Genomic DNA, 14173 nt, shown 5'->3' with positions numbered 1-14173 from the left:
GCCCCCCCCCGGCGTCGGCGGGGGGGGGGCGGCGTTTTAAACTTCGCCCCAGGCGGCGTTAAGTCTTCGGCCGGCCCTGAGTAGCAGCAGTTACAGACTGGTGAGAGCTGGAGTGTGACAGTGACAGTTTGCTTAACAGAGAGATTGATGCTCATTACTCATATGCAATACTGCAAGTGAATAGTTTATTTCAATGCAGAAAATGTACTGTTGTGGGGTGGATTAGAGAAGCTGTAGTGACTACTGTAGTGTGTTACAGGGACTGCAGCAGACCCCCCCCCTGTTCCTGAGTAGAGCTTAGTTCATTGAGATAGTTGTCCATTTATGGTAGTAGCCAAACCTGTAATTAGTGGACAAAATCAATTTACCACATAACACAAACCGGCGTATAATGCGCGCCCTCCCCAGGACCGGAAGAGAGAGAGACGTGGGTGCAAATCGCGCAGCTCTAGGATTCATCGGCGTATAACACGCAGCTAGGGTTTCAGCTTCGTATTTTAGCTATAAAAGTGCGTGTTATACACCGATAAATACGGTATCTTTCTATCATATCTATTATCCTTCATTGATAAATAAATATTGGTAACAAAACCAGGCATCATAATATATAATATTGGGGAAATCTCCCAGTGTCTGCCTGCCCAGGCTCAGTGCTCAACTACTACTGCTGCACCTCTTTGACCATCCTTCTTCTGGGGGAACCTTTATTGAAAAATGCATATAATATTGGAGAAATCCAATCCCGCTCCATGGGGCTACATGTCCCTATCATCAGCCAGTGTCTGCCTACCCAGGCCCAGTGCTCTACTAGTACTACTGCTGCTGTTGCACCTCTTTGACCATCCCCCTCTGGGGGAACCTTTTTAAAACGTATATGATGAACGGTACTGTACGTCCGGAAGGTGTCAGGGACCTTGCCCGATTGGGAATAACCCCAGAAGTTAATAATGATTTACACTTATCCTTAATACCCATTACAAGGCTCACACCGGTATTATGAACATAATACATGTAAAATCTCTTGACAGTTCTATAAAAATCTTAAATACCTTGATGTTATTATGTAGGACCCAAGATGAACTCCAATGCCTTGAGAATGCCTAGGTTTGTCCCCAGTCAAATCTCCCAGAGATGAAGAGAGTCTCTTTGAGTCTGAAAATTGTGGCACTTCAGCATCAGAAAAGCCATAATCGTTTACAGGATGCCACAGTACAATGCAAGACATTGCTGAGCACTAGGTTTCGTAGCAAGTCAAAGTCCTCTGAACCTCCACCGCACGGTTACTCATTAATAAAAGTATAAAGTGAAGTAACTGGGGCCCTCCTAATCCTCAGGCAGTGGCAGCATTCTTATGTAACTGTATGAGTAAATTGTTTCATTCTAAAGCCTATAATTACATTTCAGCAGATCCAATTTTCCCAACCCAGGACTTTGTGATAATTATTGTCACGCATGTTTATAATACTGTATATTTAAACTATGCCATACTGAAATCCCACTATAGAAGTAACCAGAGGTGTTCATTTTAATTCTCTTTAATTTTCATAAGTTGCTTCTGAAGTAAATACATAATCACATGAGTTAAGAACTTGCTTGGTCCAAATGGAAAAGGAACTAAACATTGATAATCCTTTGTGATTTGTGTTAACAACATATACTAAAATTAGGATACAGGTTACTAGCAATTTCCATCCAACATTTATAGGTATTTATTTGTAAGTATTCCTAGATAGGGAACCCTACATCTTATACGGTTATTACAAAATTAAAAGAACAATAGGTAAAAGTGTACATGCACTACAACACTCTGTGGGAATCCCACTCTCCCACACTTCAACAAGATAAAAGACAAGTATTGAGGAAGCCCACGGGCGAAACGCGTATCGGAGGATTCACAGAGACACTTAAATAGAGTATATTTTATGATAGTGTTGTAATGTATGTAATAAAGTATTTATTCTACATTTTACATCACTTATTTATATACATATACTCCATACACTCTGCTGGATCCACTCTGCTGTCCATCACCTTAAAAGGGAGTACTGCCCCAAAGTCAGTACAGTGCTCTTTATCCCTGGAGCCAGGTTACAGGCTCTAGGCAAGATATCTCCATTTAAGTACAGTTGGGTGTGTGATCCCTAATCACACTAGGCGCTGATGATTTGAGTCAGTCTTTGTCTGACTCATCAGAATTTACGTTTATATTTACTTCTGTCGCTCCGCTCACTGTTGGTAGGTTGCACCACCAATACCTGTCTCTTATACTGTTATTAACTGCTAGCCAAATGTGTAATCAGAGCTATGGTAAATTAAGAAGGGCATTGTGATGTTTAACAATTACATAACAGTTCATGGAGCAAATTGAGGGTTACAATTTCCCATATAAACTTGTATTTCTTCTAAATCACCCCAATATCAGAGCTGAATTATCGTATTTGCTCGATTATAAGACAAGGTTTATTTCAGAGCAAATGCTCTGAAAAATACCCGTCCTCTTATAATCGAGGTTGTCTTCTAATCAGGATCCACTGCCCATGCCCTATTTGGTACATCTTTGGTACCTATTTGGTACATTTCAGTGTGCCCAATAAAACCATTTATTTTTGAAAACTAGACACCCCAGGGTATTTTAAATGCTGGTATTTTAACTCTTTGCATGCACACATTTTACCACCAGCATTTTTTTAATGTTTGCAGTAGTATTTTTTGTGTGTATTTTTCCCCACACACCTACTTTATGTATGAATTTACAGCTCCTGGTATGTGTCACACGACACCCCAATATGTGTTCAGCATCATCTCCTGAGTACAGGGATACCCCACATGCATGGGTTTGTCATTTTTTTGGGGAACTAAAAGGCCACATTTGGGACGGGTTCATTTTTCTAATTGGAAATTAGATGTGTGGCCAGATGTTTTAACCCCTTAATGACAATTGACGGTCCGGGCACGTCACCCGAAAACAAAGGGTTAACGACAATTGACGTGCCAGGACCTCGAGGCATTCAGGAACACCACGATCGGCACTAGGGGCCATGTCTGGCCCCTCCTCGGGGCGTCAACATCCGCCATACAGTGGCATATAAACGGTTAAAAGGCACATCATGGGGCAGAGTGGCAAATAGGGGGATATAAGGCATTTCTGGGGACAGAGTGGTAAGCCTGGGGGCAGATGTGCATAACTGGGGGGGGCAGGTTGGCAAATAAAAGGAAATAAAAACAAAAAATTATGTACATAAAAAAGTTATGTACATAAACAATGTAAACTTTACAGCTGATAATCATTGTCTTCAGACTAGAGAAAACTACAATAATACTCAGTGCCTTTATTATCTGATCAATTTGTCAAGTCATATTAGGTTTGATTCTATGACCCATTTAACCCCTTCAATCCCCTATAGACGTACCGGGACGTCCAAAAAACGCCTATTAAGAAACCCCTTTGGACGTCCCGGTACGTCCAGCCTTTCTTGCAGCGTCAGGGACACATCCCTGCCGCTGCACGGGAGACCAGGCTGTCGTTTGACAGCCTGGACTCCCCACTGACAGCAGAAGCCGGCATCTACGGCTTTCTGCTGTCCGATCTGCTGTAACAGCTTCCGGCATGAAAGCTGGAAAGCTGTTACATTTCAAACTGCCCGATCGCGCGATCGGGCATTCCCTTCCGGGTTGCGTCACTGCTGACGTAACCCGGAAGGTCATCCTTTGTCTGTGGTTAGTGGAGCTAAATCAGAATAAACTGGCCACATACTATTATCTATTTACTCAAATTAATTTGCTGTAGGATTTATTATTTTTTTTACTATACATCTTAAGACGAATCACTGATTGATATTGTCGGGCATATGATATTTTGTGTTTCGTTCCCTGCTTGCACAACACATTGGGCTGATTCCTTATGGCAGACGTGAGGACCTGCATAGAGATCACAGTATGATCGGTGCAGGGGGACCGCGGGGAGGGGAGTGAGAAACCATGTCTCTCACTCCCCCTCCCGTCCTGAAACAGAAAAGCAGAAAAAAAAGTTTATTCATTTAAAAAATAATAGTAAAAAAATCATTAAAATAATAATTAAAATAATACTAAAAAAAATAATAATATGAGCTGTGATGTCATTGTGGCATCACTGGCATGTTCAGGAAGTCCCTAAGAGGACCTCTAACCATTTTTGTGTAAAAAAATATATATAAAGAATACAAAAAAAAAATAAAAATAAAATAACAAAAAAAATATAATAAAAAAATAAATTAAAAACCTTACATCCCATTGCCCTAGCATAACATCTAGCCAGTATAACCCTCCTGCCCCCGTTCACAACCCCCAAACCCGTTAAGCCATAGGCATAAAAATTATACAAAAAATTTACACCTTATAGTATACTCCCTGGTGCTGGGAAAGTATGGAAAATCTATATAAATTAGGTATTTCTGATTATCAGGACACCTGAATTGATAAACTTAGAGTGGATTTTCCATCACTTTACCTAATTTTGTGAGGATTCAGAGGGAAAATTTAAAAAAAAATCATTTTTTTTCTTCTAATTTTCTCTAGTTTTTACTAAATTTCTCATTCTAAATTTTCAGCTAATCATCCAACTATGGTATCAAAAGAAAGCTCTATCTCTCCTTGAAAAAGCAATATATAGTTTACATGGGTACACTATTCACAGGAAAAGAGAATAATCTCTGAACATAACGCAAAAATGGCAAAATTGCTCTGGGCTTTGAGGTACCAAAAACCCCTGGGATTAAAATATAGTCTTTTTGAATAAAACAAACATTGCACATTAAAATAATTCCAGTTCAAGCAAGGAACTCGTCTTTCAGGGAACAAATACAAAAAGGCATTACTAACTGCACCTAGGCATTTAATGGGTATATTCCTTAAACACAGCACACCATACATTGTTTCCTTGTCTAAATCACTGCACACCAATAAAATATAATTTATTTTGGCACTGGAATAGCCAGTAGTGTGAGCACATGTCAAATGTTTTGAAGTTTGTTTACCCCTGTTAAACACGGTTAAATAAACCCCTTAAGGACAGAGCTTGTTTTTAATTGATTTGTACCCTTCGTGACAATTACCGTATTTGCTCGATTATAAGACGACCCTGATTATAAGACGACCCCCCCAAATCTTAATATTAATTTAGGAAAAAAAGAAAAAGCCAGAATATAAGACAACCCTATAGGAAAAAAGTTTTACCAGTAAATGTTAATTCATTTAAACAATTTTTTTAATAAACGCTATGATTGAGAAAAATATTTTGGTTTTATTTCCTTCTATTTTCCAACCTGCCCCCCAGTTATGCACATCTGCCCCAGAAATGCCTTATACCCCCTATATGCCACTGTGCCCCATGATATGCCTTTTAACCCTCTAAATGCCACTGTGCCCCATGATATGCCTTTTAACCCTATATGCCACTGTGCCCCATGATATGCCTTTTAACCTTATATGCCACTCTGGCACTTAGATGGTTAAAAAGGCATATTATGGGGAAGGGTGGCATATAGGGAGGTTTAAGGCATTTCAGGAGGCAGAGTGGCGTATAGAGGGTTAAAAAGGCATTTCTGGAGGCAGAGTGGCATTAAGGGGGAACTCTGATCTTTGACAGCCGGGGAATGTCTGCGCGATGCACGCAGACAACCCCCACTGCTAGCCACGCCTCCTTCCGGCTGCAGCGTGAGTCTACACGCTGCCCCAGCTTCATGACAGCTGCACACCGGGACTCTGAAGTACCAGTAAGTGGGGCGGGGGGGTTGAGACAGGAGGATCCAGATCCCCTGCAGCTGCATGTGTAGACATGAATTTTTAACTACATAATATGTACTTATCTCTTTGAGGTAAAGACCGTGATTGAAATATGATTTCAAAATAACAGCTGAACTGCCAGTTATTTTTCATTCTTTAATATTAGCCCCTGCTGACAATATATATTAATATTAGACCCTGCTGCCAATATATATTTGCCACACTGAATCAGGATTGGACATACAAATCCTGTATTTGCAGATATACAATAATAATGTATGGAAACATAGCATTGCAGGTATAGATCAACAGAACACACAAACCCAGCATTGCAGGGAAAACTGGAAATCAACACAAGGAAATAGCCCTGCAGATATCGATCAACTGAATAAGAAATACAAACTCTGTATTTGCAGGTATGCACAGGCCCGGACTGGCCCTCGGGCATGCCCGGTGGGCCAGGCCGCGGCAGGGCCGGATTGACTTAGGGGCTGATGGAGTTGCAGCTCCAGGCCCCTACCTTAAAATAGGCCCAGTCAGGACCGGACTTACTGGGCCTATGCGGCCTCTACGGCTGCATTAACGCAGGGCATAAGGGGCACCTGCCCCTTAAGCCCTCCGCAACTGCTACCGGGTCTGCCACTCTAAGGGGCCGGCCTTACGGGTGTGCGGCCGCACAGGGTTTAAATTAAAACATCGGGGTTTTTTTTTTTTTTTTTTTACTTTATTTGACATCCTCCATGTTAAATAAAGTTTTTGTCAACTTTATTTAACATGGAGGATGCTAAATAAAGTTAAACCCCCCCCCGATGTTTAAGCCCTGTGCGGCCGCAGACCCCTAAGGCCAGCCCTGGTGGGGGCTTCCCGGCCCCTTAGAGTGGCGGACCCGGTCGCAGTTGCAGCGGGCTTAAGGGGCCCTGCGTCAGTTGCGGCCATAGAGGCCGCATAGGCCCAGTCAGTCCGGTCCTGACTGGGCCTATTCTAAGGTAGGGGTCTGGAGCTGCAGCTCCATCAGCCCCTAAGTCTATCCGGCCCTGCCGCAGTTGCAGTTGCTGCTTGCTCCGGCAACAAGGTAAGTAGGATGAGGGAGGGGGGTGCAGTGAGAAGGGGCAGAGGGGGGTTAGGTAGTGAGAAATGGGGAGAGGGGATAGATAGTGAGAGGAGGTACATATTGAGAAGTGGGGAAGGGGGGTACATAGTGAAAAGGGGCAGATAAGATGGGGAGAGGGGGTAGTGTGAATGCGTATGAGAATGAATGAATAAATGTGTGGATGAATTGTGTGAATGCGTATGACAATTAATGAATTCATGTGTGGATGAATTGCTTGAATGATTTGTGAGACTGCATTAATGAATGTGTTAATGATTTGTGTGAATGAGTGAGTAAATGCAAAGATGGTACATGAAGGGTGGGCTTTAACAATAAATAAATAAATACAAATGGGCTGCTCAGGCTTAAATGCCCGGGCCTATTTTTTGTCCCAGTCCGGGCCTGGGTATGCATAAATAATGTATGGAGACATAGCATAGCAGATATGGATCAATAGAATAACACACAAACCCAGCTATGCAGGTATAGATCAATTGGAAATCACATAAAAACTCAGCATTATAGATAAAAAAAACGAAATTACAGGCAAAGATCACAGGTTGCACACTGCAAAGCCAGCCCTGGCATCCACACCGGCAACATAGAACCTGACCAGCACCCAAATAACACACATATGACTTGCCATCTTTGTCCCCAAACAGCCCAGCATGAGTCAACTTTGTCCCATAAACACCCTGCTTGTGCTTTTCCACAAATCAATTATACATCTATGATACACATAAACACTTTTACAGTCACTCACCAATTCACACTTTCATTCTCCTCCCCTTCTCACTATCTACCCCCTCCCACTATCTACCCCCTCACCCCCCTTTGTAGTTAATTTACCTTGCAGAGCTCCTGCGGTGAGAATGCGAGGCCAGTGTCTCGCTACTCTGCCGCGACTGGGCTAGAGGCCTCGTGGAGGAGAGTGAGGGTCGCCGAGTGGTTGCTGAAAACGTATTCTTGAGCGATCACTTAGCGCCCCTCTCTCTCCTTCGCGTCAAAGAAAGGCATTTCAATTCTGGGACAATTCATTAAGGCTGCCTGGGACCCAGGAGTTAAAATCCCATTGCGGGACTAACCTGGGCAATACAGGACATGTGGTCACCATAGTCCAGGACCTTCTGAGAACTCTGAGCTTTCCCTGCAGGTTGAATACAGGTGCCAGCTTACTAATCACTTACAATGATCTAATATAGTAGATAATTGGTAGTAGAATTAGTGCATGGAAAGAGTTAAAATACAAAATTTGAAATACATTGGGGTGCCTAGTTTTCAAAAATACATGGCTTTATTGGGACATGGGCACATGAAAAAATGAAAATAAAAAAAAAAAGCGCAGGGATTGATATTAACAAATGCAAAGTTTTGCATTTTGGCTGAAGTGATAAAAGTGCACCCTCTCACATTGTGTTGTGTTAGGGAAATCATTAATGGATAAAGACTTAGGAATAATTGTAGAAATTAAACTTGGCAACAGGATATAGGATATTGGATATTGTCAGGTATAAAATGGGGTAGTGATTAAAAAGAAAGGTATCAAAGACAGGATGTGGTATCATTATAAAAATATGATGGCCTGCTCATTGATAACCTGTGATTTATGCCTGTAATTTAGGGGGTTTTATCTATACTTGTAATGCTGAGTTCCTGTGTAAATTCCAGTTGATCTATACCTGCAAAGCTGGATTTGTGTTTTATTTTGTTGATCCATATCGGCTATGCCATGTTTCCATACATTATTTACGTATACCTACACATACAGGGTTTGTATGCCTCATCCAGTTGATCAATACCTTAAGGTCAGGGCTCGACAAATCCCAGGCGCCAGGTCGCCATGGCGACAGAGAATTTTGTCCTGGCGCCTAGGTTTTGTCAGCCTCTTACATCCAGAAAAAATTGTGGATGTAAGAGGCTGAGTCACCACACGGGGGCGCTGCTGCTGCTGTCTGCCCAGGAGTCTGGGCAGACAGCACAGCCACTCAGAGCCCGCCCCCGAGCCTGAGATCACTCCCACGGAGTGAGCCTGTAGGCTGAAAACGCGGTTGCTGCAAAACCAGCAACCGGCAACCGGAAGCCCAGGCAGACCAGCAACAGCAAAAACGAGCCCCCACAAGCCCTTTGATGATTCCTGTAGGCATGGAAGCCTACAGCAGTCATCAAAGACTCCCCTCCCTGCAATGGCTGGTCTATAGACCAGCAATTGAGTCCCAGCTGCCAGAGGCAGCTTCAGGGACAGGGGAGAGGGTTCTTTGGTCTCCACATGAGTGTAGAGACCAGCCCCAACACCCCTCTGCTGCCTGATCGCTCCATGAGAGCGACAGTGCAGCGTTAACCCCTTCAATGCCACAATTGTGTATGACACATTCGTGGCATTGCAGGGGTTAACATTTGTCCCCACAAGCTTGTGGGGACTAAATATCAATCAATGCTGTGCTCCAATGGAACATCAGCATCGAAAGAGTTAAAAAAAAAAATAAAATTAAAAAATTTATAAAAAAAAAAACAGCACTGACCTGAAAGTCCAGGGTGCTTCCAGGTGAAGCGCTGTGAGTTTAGTAAGTGGGCTGATGATGATCAGATCACTCCTGACCAAGTGTTAGTTCAAAAAAATCCTGGCTCCTAACTTTTTTACCTGGCGCCTAGATTCACAACAAATTTGTCAAGCCCTGCCTTAGGTGCTGTTTCCATGTGTTGTTTATTTGATCTATACCCTCAGTGCTGAGTTTACATGCAATTCCCAGCTGAACTATACCTGCAATGCTATGTTTCCATACATTATTATAATATACCGGCAAATACAGGATTTGTATGTCTGATTCTGTTTATTTGATCTTTACCTTCAGTGCTGAGTTTACATGCGATTTCCAGTTGATCTATACCTGCAATGCTGGCTTTGTGTGTTCTGTTGATCTATACCTCCAATGCTATGTTTCCATACATTATTATATACCTGCAAATTTAGGATTTGTATGTCTGATTCCTTTTATTTGATCTATACCTTCAGTGCTGCGTTCACATGTGAATTTCAATTGATTGCCAGCAGGGTCTAATATTAATATATATTGGCAGCAGGAGCTAATATTAAAGAATGAAAACTAATCCGGTTTTTGTTTTGAAATCATATTTTAATCACGGTCTTTATTTCAAAGAGAAAATTACATATTATGTGGTAAAAAAATGCATGTCTAACGAATGTATATACCTGTGTGTGTAATCTCATCTGCTTCATATCTGTCCCTGAATGGCAGAAATAAGTTCTATCCCCATTCTATATATTTCTAGCCACACCACTTAAATATGAGAGCTCTGTGCAGCTTGATACATATTTCAAGTACTGCTTTACAAGAAAGCACATGTCACATTAAAGGGCCTTCTATTTTTAAAATGTATTCAAAATATTTTAACGGCTGACACTATACTATTATAGTGTACACTATATTTAGATGCAATAGGCCCTGGATATTGTAGTCATTATGGTTTGCTAATAAGAGTGGTTTCTTATTTATACAAGTTCTGTGCAGTACTCCTTTACCTTTTGTTTTTCGATTCATGCTATTTATTTAAAAGATATGTGTCAAACCTATTTTATATGAAATTCATTTTATCTTTCATTAAATAATTACAGTAAACTGGTAGCTCTTTATATGTTGCTGAACCACAAAGTGGGCGTGGGTTGCAGTTGCTGCAAGCTTTTGCCCCCTGATGGTCATCTGTCCGCATCGGCCACTCCAGTGCGCGGCCATAGCCTGTCCCTGTAGTTGGCACCTCCTTTGCAGCACCACACTTCTGGGAAGGTGTTTCACAAGATTTTGGAGTCAGTCTGTGAGAATTTGTGCCCATGCAGCCAAAAGAGCATATGTGAGGTTAGGTACTGATGTTGGATGAGAAGGCCTGGCTCGAATCTGTGTTCCAACTCATCCCAAAGGTGTTCTGGGGTTAAGATCAGGGCTCTGTGAAGGCTACTTGAGTGTCTGCATGTCTTGCTTTGTGCACAGGGACACATTGATGCTGGAACAGGAAAGGGTCTTCCCCGAACTTGTGCCACAAAGCTTGAAGCATTTGATTGTTTAAAATGTCTTTGTTTGCTATAGCATTAATATTAACATTAATTGGAGCAAAGGGGCCTAGCCCAAACACTGACCTTTATCCCTCCTCATCAAACTTTACAGTATGCATTCTAGTGGGTGGTGTTATCCTGGCGTCTGCCAAACGATATTTGTCCATCAGGCTTCCAGAGGCAATTTGGAACTATTAAGCAAGTTATGCTACTGAGGATACATGATTGTTACATGTCACACGGCTCCACTCTGTGAGTGTGTGCGGTCTACACTTAGCGGCTGAGCTATTATTACTCCCAGATGCTTCCACTTCACAATAATAGCATTTACAGTGGACCAGGGCAGATTTAGTAAGACATAAATATAACAAAATGATGGTGGGTGTAATGGGTGCTGGTCTTTCAGTTTAAAATGATTATTGGGACTGCAATTTTAGATTTGCAATGCTTAAATTGAGAGATTTTGTATTTTCACCTTGTTCCCATTTACATATGTATTAAAAGTGAATCATTGTCTAGTCTACATTTAAGTGTCACTTCCATAATCCCCTACCTCCATTTGCCATTGTTGTAGGTGTAGATTAGTTGGCTGCTCATGTTGTCTGTGTAATCCCTTATCATTAGTTATGTTAATCCTTCCTCCCCTAGTAAAGTGGCTATACCCAGTTCCAGTAAAGATGTTTTCTTGCATCCCGACTATTGTAACAGGCAGTGTAGTTCTTTGAGAGGGTTTTTTTTCCTGGAGGAGTATCTATACTCTTTCGATACAAGGAAGGCTTGATTTGTTGTACTCATTCCCGTTAAAGTGATATTCAATGACAGTGCCATGTTTAAAGTCACTAGTATATTTAGTATGACTATGCAGTCGGCACGCCTATGTGCTTTATTTTATACACATTTGCAAAGGGTATAGCTGAAAAACCTAAACTCAATAAGTAGCGTCCATATGCAGTACTTTTTTCATATATTGTATGTCTACACATGACATAATTGTATAACCATATGGTTGCACAATATTTGCACAATAATTACACAACCATAAAAATTGCATAGATATGTAAACACAAATTGTGTTTGTAAACTACATTTAGTAATCTATCGTTTAAAGCCATGACGGTCCTGGCACGTCAATTGACACTAACTGGATGTTAGTGCATGACGTGCCCGGAACCGGCATTTGTCATCAAGGGGTTAAAGTATATTATTATTTTTAGGCTAGGTGTAATGTGCATATGGAGAAATGTTTATCACAGCAGCCTAAAAGGCTGGGGCTTCTCTGGGGAGCACAGGGAACATAGTTTAACCACAATTGGTTTTTTTTGCGCAGTGTGTATATTTTGGGTTTTAGTATGAACTTTTTACAATATGTGCTGTGACACATATTATTGACAGAGTACCAGACTGGTGAAGGCCACAGAGAAAGCCATGGTGGAGTCGGGTCCCCTGAAAAGGTCCCCGGCTTTTCTCGTGAGGAGGGGAAATAGGTAGCTCTCTGGACTGGCCCCCTCCTCTATCAAAGATTTCAGCGGTCCAAGAAGATCAGGCCATCATTCAGGCCAGGGAGGGAAGGAAGGGATTGCATATCCCTTTGGGGAGTGTAGCCCCATTAGAAATTAAGGGGACCTGGTGTCCACCGTGGCCTTCTGGCATGTTTGGCGCTTTTTGGGGTTTTTTTTCTCAGTGGAGTACTGGCCTCGGGGCCTTCAATAAAAAAAAAATGTCCACCGCAATCTATAAGCCATCTAGACCAGTGTTTCTCAACTGAAAATCATATTTTGGAAATTGCACTGTTACATGTTTTTGTTACCTGTGGCCCCATTGAAATCCTAGGGCCCCTAGGGGCCCTAGGATTTCAATGGGGCCACAGGTAACAAAAACATGTAATAGGGGAGCCACACGGCTGAAGGTGCCACAGAAGAACAAACTGTTTTATATTACAAATACTGTCTTGTTGACACCTGAAAACGCACCAGTTACTGCCCATAGGTAGGTGCTTTCGTCGTTTGCTGCTATGTGGGACCCAGTTGTGGGATTTTTTCAGTAGTAAACAAATTGAAACAGAGATCACCTTCACTAAATGTGACATAGTTTACCTGTCTGATATTTTCAGAAGCTTCATTTGTCTTAACATCTAACTGCAGGGAAGAAACTATGATTGTGCAAAGAGATTATTAAGAGATTTCTTGGAAAACTGAACCTGTAGCAATATTAGATGTCGGGAATGTCCCCAGATTTCTTTTTTGGGGCAGTTAGTCTTTAGTTGGAAGATGACATAGTTGTGTATATAGATCACTTGAACTCGCTGGATAATTATATTAGAAGCTTGTTTTTGTGATCTCCTGGACATATACAGTATATTACGGTCTGGATAGCGGAAATATATTTCCAGTGAATACTGTTGATGTTGACATTAGATTGGAAGAGCGGTCACTGAACTAGAGATAAAGAGCCCAAGCTAGTTTTAAACAAGACAAACATTACTTTTGGGTAAACAGTGCAATTTCCAAAATATTTCCACAGCTTTAGGAGAAGAGAAAACTGTTTTTCAAGGCATTTCCCACTTAATGCTTGGCAGAATCAGATTTCAGTCAGGTGAGTTTTAGCACATATGCCTGGACAAATTGAAGAGCAGTGATCTTTGTTTATAGCTTACTGCAATGAACCATGACTTAAAAAACTTGCATCTGTTCATCAAGCCCAAGACTAATAAATTTAGAGGAAAACTTTGTATGTTTTTATGTATTGTAAGTTGCATTAATAAAAATTTATATTCTTTTTACAAGCTAATTGTGTAAGTGGCAGTCCCTTTTACAAGTAATAGAACCTGAATAGGGGAGCCGCAGGAGAATAACACTGTTGGAAAGGGGCTATGGACCTATTGCTGCAAAACAGGTGTCTGAATGTGCAGCAAAGCTGGGACCAAGGCATGACCCCTTCATGGTGTGATACAACACCATGCCTCCTGCAGTTTGCACATAATGCAACATGATATCCCTCCTAGATTATGTCTAGACCAGCAAAGGGCAGACGATTTCAAGCATGATATCATAAACTGTATAGAACATCAGACATCCTTATTTTGGAAAGGATCCAAAGGGTCCTCACCCATTAAGTAAATACATACATATGTTCTCTTTTTTCTGCTATAATTCGGATAAAACCATCACGTGGCAGTTTAAGTTTGTGATATCTTGTGTGATCTGTTAAGTTGTTTTACCAATATGTAACCTGTCTTAGAACAGCAGTACATAATTGGTATA

At 41.5% G+C, this 14173-nt stretch overlaps 1 protein-coding gene across 6 annotated transcripts in view; it reads right to left on the bottom strand.

The window, feature by feature from the left end:
• COBL (cordon-bleu WH2 repeat protein) overlaps positions 1 to 14173 on the bottom strand; it is a 318027-nt gene that overhangs the window by 220069 nt on the left and 83785 nt on the right. For 2 of the 6 annotated variants that reach the window (XM_053468132.1, XM_053468134.1), the window contains exon 1: positions 1050 to 1271. The exons of 2 other annotated variants lie outside the window; for them this stretch is intronic. In XM_053468132.1, coding sequence (XP_053324107.1) covers positions 1050 to 1225 — 176 coding nt within the window. In that variant the 5' untranslated portion in view covers positions 1226 to 1271. Of the gene's footprint in view, positions 1 to 1049; positions 1272 to 14173 lie in introns of those variants that run through there. 2 more of the 6 variants (XM_053468133.1, XM_053468137.1) reach the window with 2 other exon arrangements.

Source organism: Spea bombifrons, chromosome 5 (assembly GCF_027358695.1).
Source record: "Spea bombifrons isolate aSpeBom1 chromosome 5, aSpeBom1.2.pri, whole genome shotgun sequence".
Taxonomy (NCBI): domain Eukaryota; kingdom Metazoa; phylum Chordata; class Amphibia; order Anura; family Pelobatidae; genus Spea; species Spea bombifrons.
The sequence above is the reverse complement of the archived record's forward strand: the minus strand, read 5'-3'. Positions and strand labels throughout refer to the sequence as shown.